The sequence below is a fragment of the Protopterus annectens genome, chromosome 13.part0 (assembly GCF_019279795.1).
Source record: "Protopterus annectens isolate FY-2018-M chromosome 13.part0, PAN1.0, whole genome shotgun sequence".
NCBI classification, from domain to species: Eukaryota; Metazoa; Chordata; order Ceratodontiformes; family Protopteridae; genus Protopterus; species Protopterus annectens.
In genome coordinates, this window is record NC_056747.1 from 1,234,366,340 (window position 1) to 1,234,381,089 (window position 14,750).

At 38.8% G+C, this 14,750-nt stretch overlaps 1 protein-coding gene across 1 annotated transcript in view; it reads right to left on the minus strand.

Moving 5' to 3' along the window:
• MYO1D (myosin ID) overlaps positions 1 to 12,991 on the minus strand; it is a 2,136,961-nt gene extending 2,123,970 nt beyond the window's left edge. The window contains exon 1 of the mRNA XM_044055239.1: positions 12,234 to 12,991. Within this exon, the coding sequence (XP_043911174.1) occupies positions 12,234 to 12,328 (95 nt within the window). The 5' untranslated portion in view covers positions 12,329 to 12,991. The remainder of the gene's footprint in view (positions 1 to 12,233) is intronic.
• Between the last annotated feature and the right edge of the window lie 1,759 nt (positions 12,992 to 14,750).

Consider the following 14,750-nt stretch of genomic DNA (forward strand, 5'->3'; position numbering starts at 1 on the left):
ACTTGACTCAAAAGCCGTAACCGTTTTTATTATCACAGCATCTACAACATATCTATTTGCAACACATGGTTAGCATTATGGATGCCCTGCTAAAACAAACAGTAAACCCTTCTCAAAATATGTTAAGCAGGAGTATTTCCAACAATGAAGGATCAAACCTGATGCTCAGATAAACCATGCAGTATCCAGCCAAGACAGTTTGACATGTACAGGACTTTATAAAAACACTTTTTTTAAATTTTATTACTCACATTAAATTATATATGCCACTGTTAACAACTGCTTTCATTTATATATATATATATATTACACACACACACACATTCAGATAAAACAAACACTGCTCTAGGCTAGTACAAATCTCTTTCATCAATCCTTTTTTGGCACACAACAAAGGAAGCAGCACTTAAGTGGGCCACAGAACTGCCTCTAAGACTAATGGAGTTTCAATAGACATAATGAGCTTCGTCATACGTTTGCTTTGTTTATTGTATTAAACCTTTACAGCCAATGTACTATGAAATATTTTAATGGAAGAAAAGTAGGTGTGACCTATACAGACCTGCGTGCGCTTGTTCGTGATGCAACACAGTAAACACCCTATTCCCAGATGCTGAGCAGACATTAAATAATATGAGCAAACCCCATGAGCAGCACAGAAAAAAGCTAAGAAGCTATTGTCCCTTGGGTGTTCAAACAAAACATCTTTAAATAGGAATGAATTACACTTGCGTGTCTGTTCTAAACACAACATTGTAACCCTTCCTAACCCATTAAAGTGGCAGGAAAACAGCTTCTTTTCTATACAGCTTTATTCCTTTTCATCTGCATCAGTCCCCAAAAGGAACACTGATGGTCACCAAATGCTGACATTCCTGTAGGGTGTGAAGGAAGCAAGCTGTTGCTCTCACAGCTCAGCTCAGTCCAACCTGATCATCATCCAGGACAATAGGCGTACATCAGTAACACAGTACTGTTTGTTTCCAAAAAACAAGAATTTCATCATAAATTATTTCCTTTCTTTTAATTCAGCTCTCTCCATAAATTTCAGCTGGTAATTATATTATTTCCTTGCCCATTTCATCAAATGCCTACCAACTAGGTCTGTGATATCCTTTTCGATTGGTCTTAACTTATTTGTGCCCTTTCTCCATCTAGGAAAAACACTGCTGGTGCACCTGATGGTCTGGATTAAAACGTGTAAATGAACCAATGCAAGTCAACTAATATGCTTTGTCTAGGGAATTGAATATCACCCCTGACATTCCTGTGCAAACACTGGAGCTCAGGAAGGAACAATGAGGAATCACTACAAAACAGGAGGGGACACTGCTCAACCAGTAGTCAAGCAGCTTCAAGTCTGAGTAATGTTTCACTGAAAAGGGTAGCACTTAATACAATTTCTAGAAAACCTTGCAAAATTAGTTTGTAATGTATATGTATGTTCATACATGTATCATATACCCCCCCCCCACATACTTCAAACGTGAAACACAGTTTAGCTAACTTTAACTTGTACAATACCCCATTTATTCATTTTCATATACTAATTTGTATCACTGTTAAGCACTTCGATTTATAGGTTACATATCTATTCATCTCTTTCCCATATTTTGCAAACACCTAAATACCACAGATGATAGATATTTTCTGATAATCAGATGTTTTCAATCTTGAACTGGAAATGTATTAGCAAACTTTGGTCTTGTATAACACTCCATATATTTTGTTTAGTAAATCTAATCTGTGTTGCTGATTACATAATATTCCGTGTGTTTTCTATAGAATGCTATTTTGTATTATTGTAAGGTATCTTGAGAGATTAGAAGTTGGAAGGGTGGCTTAATGGTTAAGATGTTTACCTTACAAACACAAGGTGCAGGGTTTGAGTCTCACAAGGCATAACTGGCTAGGCTTAAAATGGCTCACACGGGCAGTTAGCTTAGTACTAATCTATGAACCTAAGATATGCTATGCTGTTTGTCTTTTCGGCTTTTAGGGGTCGCCACAGAGGAACTACGGTCTGCTAATGAATGGCAGTAGATTTTTTTTTTATGGTGCCGAGTCGCCAGCCCGACGCCCAACCTTCAGCGAAGACACGCCCATTCTCACATGTCTTTCGAAGGCCACTCGACCACAGGGAGGACATACAGACTCCACACAGAAGGCCCTCCAGCCATGAATCGAACAGGAGAACCTCTTGCTGTGAGGCAACAACGCTACCGCTGTACCACCGTGGCTTGAGAGATATACTATAATGTATTAATATCGCACATTAATGTTTATGTCAAATCAACTTCATTGTGAAGCTTTTCTTCTTGGGCCTCATCTGAAAACTGGCATTGCCCAGTTGCACTATCCTGGTAATTAAAGGCAAATAAACAAATATAATTAATTGTAAAAAAGAGAGATTTTTTACCTGGATTCTGAAGCAAAACATACGTATGTATGTACATTAACAAATGAATAACTACTATGCCAAGCCAAGAGACCAATACTTGAAGACAGCCTTCACTACTGGAATCGTAGAAAGCATGCAGCTTGAAAACATGCTTCTAGCAAGGATATGGATGATATAAGGAAATACAGTACAGCCAACAGCCATCTGAAAACATGCCAGTGCTTATTTATGAGCAACTTGGGGGGCCCACAGACTACTTTGTCAAGGCTTGCATGCAAACACATGGGCTGTTATAAGCATCTAGCCTCCACTGGGCATATACAACTATTCAATAAATAAGAAGGTAAAGACCCTCTACAGCCTAGAACCCTGAAGCAACATATAAACCTGAGTCCAGCAAACGGCAACAGATCTGAAAGGTGTAGTCTACATTACAGAGAAGCAAAATAACTACAGTTGCAACAATGACCACATTCTATTGATCACACTAGTGGAGCACACCCAAAAGTACAAATCCTTCATTTTTCGAGGACATCTACATGCAGAAACTGGAATATATGTATCTATGCTTCTTGAGCTTTTATGTAGTACTAACCATATTTCGCATCAGTCCAGGTGGCAACTGTTATTTTTAATACAAAATTACATGATAGACTAAAAAAATCTCTCATCAGTATAGTAGCTCTATTGTTGTGCCCCATATGACACAGCAGAGATGCCACAATTCTAGATGCTCTCTTTCTCTGCACTTACAGCAGCAGCTTTGTTAAATCATTTTTTCCCAGAAATATGCTAAGAAACAGAACCCATGTTTCTGTTTTCTGATTTGTGTCAACTGTTAAAGGTCCTTCACAGTACATTTAAACTTTCTTCCAAACGTATCTTTTTTTTTTTTTTTTTTTTTTGAGAGAGAAAGTTAACTTTATCTGCAGTTCTTACATCTCTCACTATCCCTATGGTATGTGATTCAGATGTGATATTGCTTCTCATTTTCCTGGCTGATATGCTCATTCACCTGGGACTAACAAACAGTACATGACACAGGCATCATGCAGGCTGGGACTAATTCTTACAAACATTAAGCAAGATTGGAATTAAAAAAAAAAAAATAATGGGATGTTGCTGTTATGAAGGTAATCAAATTATCAGTGTTTAGCTAAAAAAATCTGCTACGGGGGGGGGGGGGGACTTCTGGAGAGTCTTCTCAGTTGTACAAACATCTCTTATGAGTAAACGGAGAACAACATGGACGACTGCATATGATCATTCAATACCATATAAAGCAACAGAAGTAGAAAAAAAATGAAAGGCATAAAGAGACTAAGAGTGACCGTTTTAATTCAATAGGCTGCTTATTATGCCAGACCCTACAATTAATGCATAAAATGCTTATAGCTGAAGGCAGAAAAGAATTGATCCTCAAGAGTCAAGTGGGATAAGGAGATTCTGTAGATAGAGATGTCTACAATTAGGAATACAGACAATAGGAAAGAGGGGGCTGGAATTTATTGGAGAAAACTGGCCAAAGAACCAAGGTGCAGGAAGCAAATAATTAGAGGGGGAATGGTAACAGAATAGGAAGAGCACTGGTAAGAGTTTTTAGTATACTCTAGAATGAAAGCTGCTGTTAAAAAAAGAATAATCATAGCATACAAAATATTGCATGATAATAAGAATCTATCAGAAGAGGTTAGAAAGGATTGGGAAGAGAGATTGGATAAGCAATTCACAAAGAAACAATGGGGTGATACATGTATGTCTCCCAAACATTTGCTTGGAAGTGTTTTCATCTGTAATTTTATACCCCAAGTAGATTCCAAAGAATTTTTCCTCAGGTAGACAGCAAATGTTGGAGGTGTGATGGGGAAGAAAGTGGTAATTGGGAACATATTTTCTGGGAGTGTAATCACTTTGCATATTTTAAAGACTCCCTACAGACTACTCTGTCAGAGATTTTGGGTAAGCAAATTGGTGTAACTAAGGAAATGATTTTTTGAGCTATGATACAGAATTGGAATTGTTTGGACACAGTAAAGCCTTGTTGAGTGCAATTACGGTAGCTGCCAAAAAAAGCAAAACTAGAAAATGGAAATCAAAGTCTAAACAAACTGTATGGTAAGGAGTGAACATAGTAAGAGATAAAATAACTGGAATTGGGATCGTTATTAATGGGTAGGAGCAAATTACGTAGAATAAATGGGAACTGTGGGAACAATACATGTAGAGGAGGAAAGAGGTTTAAAAGAAGGCAGGATTTGAATGAGCTATGCAATGTTTGACTGACAATGACTGGATAGATTATAAGTGATGTATAATGTTTGCAACTACAATTATGTCAATATGGTTTGTGATGTAGAATGTTTGCAACTACAATTATGTCAATATGGTTTGTTTTCATTTCTATAAATGCATGATTGCCTATGTAATACAGGATTAAGATGCTTCTTGTTAAAAAAAAAAAAAAAAAGAAAAAGAAAAAAATCAAGAAAATGAAGTATTCTGCTGGGGAAACTATGTTTTTCTATCGTAGCTAAGCCAGAGGAAAGGGAGGAATCTGACTTTAATCTAAAACCTAAAGCAAGAACTAGACATAGGTATATGTTTTTCATTACATTACACTTCAACTGTACATATCAGGTACTGCACTAAGAGGTATGGCTAAGCAAAGTCAGCACTTCAACCAAAAGCGGTTTGCCATAACCATGACTCTCAGCTACACAAAGAGGGTGAGTTTAGTCAAGCCGGACCTAAAGCTCAAGTCCATCAGCTAACTATGGCTTACTCTGACAGTTGTATGCATCATGCAAGGGTAAACAAGGAATTAATACATACACTAGCTGCTACTCATATCTAATGACACCCAAAAGCACTAGTTAGCGACTTGCTTCCATAAACAGTTAACCATAAAAACACTTACAAATGCAGTGAAAACTAACATTGATTACAGTCTTAAGTCATACAATAGTAACCTAAACAATACAAAAAGTAATTACATTACAAAAGTATCATATTACTTCCCCATCAAAATAGAGCTAGAGACAAAACCTTGCTTTGCCTCATAGTCTCTTATACTATTTAAAGCTCCCATAACCCATTTACTTTTATACACTAGTTCTCTTATACAGACCTGGACAAGACTTTTGATACAATACCTCACTAGGGCATTATAGACAAGCTCAATAATTTAGGTATAAACCCTGTTATTACCCATTGGGTAGCCAATTGGCTCACTGATAGGGCCCAAGAAGTCAAAACAGGTGATGCCACCTGTACCAAGAGGCCAGTCACTGGCAGAGTGCCCCAGGACTCCGTATTGAGCCAACTCATTTTTGGCATCTATTTCTCTGAAATGGAAGCAAATGCTGAAGGTTTATGGCTAAGTTTGCAGATGATTGCAAGCTGGGAGCAATCTCAGACTCCCCTGCAGACAGTAGCATTCTTCAAGAAGGTTTATCTATGACTAACAGATGGTGCCAAAACCATGGTATTAAATTCAAAGCTAAGAAATGCATAATTGTATCCTTTGGGAAGTCAACCATCCTGGCTAAATACCATGTTGATAATATTCCCCTAAGAGTCGACCCCGTGGTCAGGGATCTGGGTACACACATAGACAGTAGTCTTACCTTCAACCACCATGTGGCCACAGTGGTGAGGAAACCCTTTTATGTTGCACAATGCATAAGTAAGGGCATGCCATCCAGGTCCAAAGAGGGCACTGTCCCACTGTACTCCACCCTTATCAGACCAAACAGAGTACAATGCTGCCTTTGGTATGTACCTGACCAGGCATATGCAGCAACTATAGCGACCTCAGAGGTTTCTTACAAAAAGAATACAAGGTGCAACAAACCTGCCTCATGCAGAGTGCCTTAAATCCCTTTCCTTCTATTCAATCTACTATAGATTGCTGAGGGGTGATCTATGCCTGGCTTGCAAGGCATCCGCAAACCCCACACTTATGAATCTCCTACATATTCGCAAGTTAAAAAGTACCAGAAATACAAGGTCCAGGGACCTGAATTGTGTTTGTGACTTAAACAGAACATGCTGAAAAGACAGCTATATATCCCACAGACTGCCCCTCCTATGGAACAGGCTTCCCATCCATATGAAGCTGACTTCATGTATTACCCAGTTTAAGCACAACCTAGACCAGTGGATGGGGAACAGGAAAGTTACACTGGGCCTAGCACCCGACACCCATGTCTTTTATGGACAGAAGTAGCTTATAAATGCCTAGCTCTCAATGTCCTATTCAGATACAGGACATCATTATTATTTTGGGAAAACTTGGCTAGGCTTAGAAAGCCTCCCCCCCTAGTTGTTAGCCTAGTAATAACCTATAAATCTATATCTAGTTCTGTATTTACTCCCACTGTAATTCTGCTTCCATTCCATCACCAGTTCAGGACACCAGTTAATCCTACCATTCCAATGCTCAGCAGTCATAAACTACTTACTTCCAAATCATCACTTTAACCACTGCTACTCAATGTACACTAGTTAAATAGTCAGGTTACACTTGCTCATAGAGATGGGCGCAACACTAAAAACAGAACCAACATACTGATGGCTATGGGAACATTACTTCAATTCAGAAACACATTTGACCTCTTTGAAAAATAAGGCTGGGCACTGCCATATCACTTCTAACCCAAAAAATAAACACTAATACTTGAAACCAAGCACAACCCTACTAGAACATAAAATTATCTTGTGGACCTTTCAAAAGATCAGTAACATTCAAGGAACAGCTGTCGAGATTATCCCTGAAACAAGACCCATGGGTTTTATACTAGAACAGGAAGTGATATCTTATCACCATTTTCAAACAACCTCCTGTGATAAGATAACTAAGTTACTGGGACTGCAACACAAGCCAAACTCCAGTAATTACAGCTGCTGCACAGGTTGAAGTCCTAGCTCACGGATAATACCACATTCTGAAATGCTAGAACACTGTTTATTCCCATCCTGTTCCATGGCTGCATTCCACTCGCCATCCTTCAGATCATAATTGGCATGGTGAAGATCACTTCCAGCAAAGTATCTTGACTTGTGTCAGGCTCCCTAAGCCATCCACACTACAATCAGGTATTCAGAAATGTAAACAACCTTTTGTATATGAAACTTTGTTTGATGCACAAGCGTGACAAATCCAGAAGTATCCCTAAGGTGGACTATGTCAAAATAATACCATCAAGACCCCTGCTGTCCAGAGATACTTTCATGCTTGAAGTCTAAAGTACACAATCATAGATAGGGAAGCCCATTGTATTAAGCAATTTTATCCCCAGACTTTGGAACTTTCACCCCAGCTGTGTACACCAGTAACTTTAATGCAAGGAATACTACAGACACTGGTGGGCTGCTTAAATGAAGACACAGAGTCCATAAGACTATTTCACCAAAGACCTATGCAACATTATGCTTTGTCTTGTCTCCACAATGCAGCAGTCTCAGTTAATTACATAATCTCAGAAAAATGCAAGGGGTCAGTCCCCACAAGAAGGGTGTGAAGGCAGCCCTACAAATAATGTACTATTGTTTTTATTACTTATTTAAAGGCACTTTTTGCTCTTAGCAGTACCTTTAGGCATGTAGGCTGTCCTAGAACCAATGTTGTTGTTACCAACTGCTGCTATATAATAATGGTGTTATTTATCCAGCTGCTTGCTTCTATTTCTGGAACAATGTGCAATTATTATTGCAGACAAGGACACTCATTAATTCTGGCATAACAACTAAGGAATTAAGCAGTCTGGAGTTACTCTACTGGTGAAGTGAGTAATACTCCAGTACGGCTGTTGCACTCATTTACTGGTAACATTTTGCTTGGACCTGCTGATGTCTGCTGTGTTTCACTCCTTAACTTGCATCTTACAACTTCAGAACATTACATTTACAGTGCAAACAGCATTGATCCACCCAGCCCCAAGCTGCTCACATTTACCTTTAAAACTTCCATGTAAAGTTACTGTGCTGCTCAGTTCTCACTAACTTCTGATGCTGACTGTGCCATGCTGCATGTATACTGAACTCCACTGTTGTCATCTAATCCACCTGAAGTACACAGTATTCTATGATGCTAAGGTAAGACATCATTCTGTATGGATGTTGTACTGCTAACACAATTATTTATTTATTTATTTGGCATTTGTTTACCAGGGTGGTCCAACAGGTTCTACAGAACCCATTTTCAGCAGATGCCTGGGGAGAAAAGCTCCTCATACAGTACAATACAAACGCATTACAGTCCAAAAAACAATACAAGTGACATGAGGAATACTGTACAAAAATAAGCTGACAGAACGTAAACCAAATTACAAGATATACTACACATCTGGACAATTCTATAGAGTTATATCATTATAAACAATTGTAGTCATTCTAACAACATATACATAGCCTAAGAGTAGATAAAATGTACAAAAGTAGTATGTAGGTAGTACAATATATGACATCGGCTGTTATAGTACATGAAAAATAAAATGTTGGTTTCAGTTAGGAAAATCATAGCAGAAGAGTTAGTGATGCAGAAAGACAGAAAGTGAGAGTTAAGACTAGAAGCATTACAGACTGAGCAGTAGATTAAGGATATGGTAGGGAAAGAGAAAAGTTAGGAGAGACTTAGGATCTTGTAGACCATGAAGGAGTGAGATGCAACAGAAGAAGAAGAAAATGAAGCTGGTATGGAAGAAGAGGAAGAGCTGAGCATTAGGCTGGATTCATACAGGAGCACAGCCATGTATTTATGACATGATTTTTTAAAGAGGCTTTAAAGCAGTTAAAGAGGTAGTGAAATTCATGGTTTAGGGACAGAATATGAATACAGAGAGTGACCCTTTTTTTGTGGGCTATGAAATAGCAGAGATACGTTTGTCTTCTGATCGTAGGGATCTATTAGTGTATAAGGTGTGACTAAGTTGGCTAGCGCAGGGCATGCAGTAAGCTTGGAAATAAGGTTGTGCAAAGTGAATAGATGAATAAAAGCAAGTTGTTTGGGAAGTTCAAACCAGCTTAGTTCTAGTAGCACTTCGCAGTGATATCTGCGATATTTAGAGTTTGTGGTAAACTTATAGCACTGTTCCATTCTGATTAGGGTAGAAGTTTGTAAATTAGTTAGGAAAGGGGCACCGTAAAGAAGGGAGGGAAGTAAAAAGGTTTTTGCTAGGGAAGCTTGGATTTCTGTAGTTAAGAAAGGTTTGTTTCTATACAATAGTCCCAGTTTTTGATGGGTTTTCTTTATATTTTGCTGTATATGGTGGTCGAGGGGAAATTTTGTCAATGATTACTCCTAGAAGTTTGGTTTCCTGCACTATTTCTATAACAGTGTTGTCATATGCAAAGATATTGAAATGATTGGTGACAGGGGAGGTGTTTTGGGGGTGGAAGAGTTCTAACTCAATCTTCTTTGGAATAATGAGTTGTTGTGTATGTTTTAGCCAGGATCTGACTGCAGTAAAAGCAGTTCTGGTAGTGATTGAGCCATACAGATTATGGTGGAATCATCAATGAGAGTTCCATGGTGGGAAGAAGTGTGAAGGGTGTTAGTGAAAATGTTGAAGGTGAAGGGTCAGAGGATAGAGCCCCGAGGAACTCATTTTGTTTGTACTGTGCAACTATTACTTTTGCGAAGTTCCATCTTGTTTGTACTATTCTGTACAAAGGTATAAATACATTTTAACAATGCTGGACAGCTGTATATATTGATGAAACAATGCACTAATTATTCACTTTATGTACAACCTGAAGCATTTCCCAAGTCTCCAATGAAAAGAAGCTTTATCTTGTTCTCCCTCATTAATAAAAATGCAAGTAAATTGCTATATGAAATACAATTTGTTTACATGTCCTGTCTGCTCACAAAGCAGTGCATTTTTGTGCAGGAGTGGCAGATTAGTTTCCAAATCTGGCTTTATTTCAAGCTTTTGAGTTACACATTTGACAATTATTCCCCTTCTAACAAGACAAACAGTCTGAAATTTCTACAGCTGGTACACATTATAATATAACTTGATGCTCTGTGCCATCCTGCAGACATCGGGGAATATAGTCATGATGCTTCTATATCATACATTTAAAAACCTTCCCTGGATTTCACATCAAAATAGGTGCTGATCACAACTTAATTCTGAGATGAAAATGTACTGATTAATTCTTCTCAACAAAAGTTAAATTATACATTACAAAAATGGAAACAACCACTATTACATACAGATCATATCCCCTCTAAAATCAGGAGTGGCACATACCTAGTACTGTACATGTGATCCTTGACAACTGTAGCATGTTGTACTGCTTCACCACTACTGGTAACATGGTGGGTTTACAGAAGTGATATGTCTATTCCAACAGTTAGGTTATTCAGTGATTAACTATTGAGATATAAAAGGAACACAATTTGTACTTTAATTCCAAGGTCCATAGCCGGCCTTAGGCATAGGCCAACTAGGCGGCCGCCCGGGGCACCACTCTATCAGGGGTGCTTTTCCAGTAATCTGGATGGTGTAGATAGACCAGGATGAGGGCACAGGGTGGTGTTGGGGGGTGCTGTGGAAAACTTTTGCCTAGGGCACCAGTTGACCAAAGGCCAGCCCTGCCAAGGTCAGTAACATATACATCATTATAATTGGAGATCATGGTATTTATTCTGTATATCTCTAGACCTACAAATGAGCACTTATTTGATAACAAATGACCATTTTTATGCACAAACTTGGTAACTAGCACAAAGATAATAAACTACAATTAAAGCTATTGACTAAAGTGTTATCTAAAACTTCTCATACTAAACTTTCACCAGAAACTTAAAAATGAAAAATGGTCCAATTCAAAATATATTTATTTCATTAGCCATTAATGCTGAATCAATTTGTTAAAGAAATACCTCCCTTACATCAGTAGTGATACACACATCACTGGGAGCAAGTTACTGTGAAGTGATTAGCCGCGGATTTTTAAATTATCAGTGTTCAAACTGAAAATAAGTTAACTGTTCACAAGATTGTTAAACAGTTTGAGCATTTAACTTACAACATACACATAAGGACTTATTACTAGTTTACTACAGATTAGTATCGTATGCCTTTGATTCACAAACATAATGCTTCATATATGTGCTGCAAGGTGTTTGTGCACAACATTCATACATTTCAGTAGTCTTATTTATGCATTCAGGACCATGAAAGTAAATATGAAGTTGGAAAAACTTAATTGGTTTAATATGCATCCACCTGTGAACTTCACTGCATGAAATAAATAGTTATGTGGATATGCAAACAGATGTATGCAAGCAGATGTTTTTAAATTGCAGTCAGATGACAGATGTGATACTGTGTATGCTTTATTCCTAACTTGAGAAAACAACTGCAAAACACACACACAAGAAAAGCAGATTCCCACAGTGCCATCTGCAGCTAATCTGAAAAGAAAGTGGGCAATACTCACTGTATTCCACAAAAAAGCTATGATCTCTAGAGCTACTGGTTTTCAACACTTGGCAATGCATCTAGCAGCCAAAAATAGCCACATATGTAAGAGTAAAAATACCTAGCCTTTCATCTTGCCACTTTAAACTTCATCTGTAATCCAATCCACTTAGCATTTATATAATCATTCATCATACCAATAATCATTTGGCATGCTTTATTATTTATATCCTTTTTACTTATTCCACATGCATTGGTTAATTACTTAATAATGTTTTGTGCTTTTTGCTACATATTTGTTAAAAGTATATGGAACTGTTTTCTTAAAAGCTAAGTAGGGCTTCTTGCTATAATAATGTACATTACAGGGACAAATTCCAAGTGTTGCCAGATGTTACCTGAGCTTAAGGTTTGCCATAAACTCTTCCATAGTCACGGAATCCATCAGCACAAAATCCGCTTTCCCAAACTCCAGGCTCTCCTGTTCAGCCATGGTGCTCTGTGTGTGATGCTTCACTTAGAACAGAAAATAATATCCCTACACCTATGGATATCCAGGGAACTAAGCTAATGCTCCAATTTTTACGGCAGTCTCCTAAATGAGGGTGATGCAGAACAAAAGAAAAGGCAGCCCGGCGCGGAGGTTAATGCAACCAAAATTCTTAAAATTTCTTTTTTGTTTTCTTTTGAGAAAGTGCAGTCCAGTGTAATTCCGATCTCCCGTAGGCTACCTCTTACTGGGGTGGTCTCTATTCAGCATTTTAAAACACCACCGCTGGTTAGTATCACTCTTAGCAAACTGTTCCCCTGACAGCAATAAATACCAAACAATATTGAGTTCAGTGACAGAAGTCTTTCCACCAGTAATCCCCACTCCTATCCGGTTCTCTGCACTAATGGGCGGCACCCGGACTCTGTAATGTGGAGTCTACTTTCATTCGACATAAGTTATACAAACAAACACAGTTCTGATCCACTAGTTTCCAGTACTACTTTTCCCGCTACTGTTTTGCCGCGCGACTGAAGACCCTCAGTAAAGTTATTTTATTTCCCCTGCGAAGCGCGCGACCTTAGAACCTAGAACTTGCACTTCACTGCCTGTTCAACAGGCACCGGGAAAACAAGCTGATGGTCACTGCCCCACCTCACCTGGGAGCCCGTGGGCGGAAACCGGAGGGAGGAGGCGGGGACTAAGGCATTCATTCAGCTTAGTGTTAAAGGAAAAGCTGTGCTGCTGACCTGTGGTACCCAAACCTAATCATACCTCTCATAACCTCTCGCAAGTCACCGCGTGGAAGCATTTATTATCTGATTACCAGTTATGTTATCCCATTTTTGCATGACACAAGGTATATCATGTTTAGATAATTTATATTGATATGATTGTAGATTACAAGCAGAAAAGTTAAAACTGACGTGCACTGTCAGAACTTTTTAAACAAGAAAGTAAGAACGACAGGTTTTGCAGGTTTCAACTCAGGATGTGTCGTCTATAATACTAAGTACTACAGGTGAAAGTGGAACTCCCTCTGATTTATTATTCCCATTACTGCCTGGATCAGAACCAACACTTTTGGATTACTGCTTGGATGTGAGCAAAAAAAAAAAAATAAACAAATTTGGAAAACCTGAAAGAAAATCAACCAGAAAAGGTGAAGAGTAAACATAGTGTGGGAAGGCTACTGCAGCTGTTTGGCAAAAAGCAGTTCAAGCTTCAGCTTTGGTTCAGGACTCCCATACCTCTCAACCTCTTAGAGCAAGAAATCTGGACAAAGCCATAAGTAAAAGTGGGACAAAGGCCCCAAAAATAGAAACAATTTGTAAACATTGCTCTTACAAACTTAGAAAGTTGATAGAATAACAGGTTTTGCATTGGCATGAATTTTCTGAAGGGTATGAAATCTGAAACTGAAATGTCCATTATTATTTTCTGACTTCCATCTTTAATGATATGTCACTAATTTGCCAGAAAACCACAAATTTATGAAAAAATGGACCAACAATATAAGGCAAAAATCTGGATGTTCTGCGAAAATCTGTACAGTTGACAGGTAGATGGCTTTCAGTGAATAGAGGAAACAATACATCAGATGTACTCAGAGGTGATTAAAATAAATGAATCATTGAAGGAATATATCAACTCAAATAAGAGTCAGAGATCGGAGACTGAAATGAAGAAAAAGACTGCTGAGTATGAGGCTTTTCAATAAGAGCTGTTTCAAAAAATAAAGTTAGATGACAAAGAGCATAGAGAATACCTAAGATTTTTCTGGTGTACTAGAGAAACTGCAGTTAGACTGCAGTAGAGTAGCTAGAGTGGGACGGCCGCAGTGGTGCAGTGGTTAGCATTGTCGCCTCACACCAAGAGGCTCTCCGGTTCGATCTTCGGCTGGGGTGTCTTCTGTGCGGAGTCTGCATGCCCCCCCTGTGGTCGTGTGGGTTTCCTCCGGGTGCTCCGGTTTCCTCCCACTTCCGCAAAGACATTCTTCAAGTGGATTGGACACGCTAAAATTAGCCCTAGGCGTGAGTGCGTGCATGTGTGTGCCTTCCGTGGAAGGTTGGGCGCTGGGCTGGCAACTCGACACCATAAAACTCCACTGCCAATCATGAGCGGACAAGGTGATCTGCTGTGGCGACCCCTAACCGGGAAAAGTCAAAAGAGAGAAAATAGAGTAGCTAGGATGAGACAAAGGGGATGAATGCCCTGGGTGCAAAGTGTTGGGGGGGGGGCTGAGATCAGACAATTCCAGTCACTCTTTAATGCATACCAGCTTTTAAAAGCCAGTAGTGCATGTGTGGTCACACCTGAGTGTTGTAGCACTCTGTGATCTATAGTATAATTTAGCAAGCAGTTTGCTATAGTTTAAAAGTAAAAAAAAAAAAAAAAAACCTGAGGATTGTAGTGCTGTGTGGGG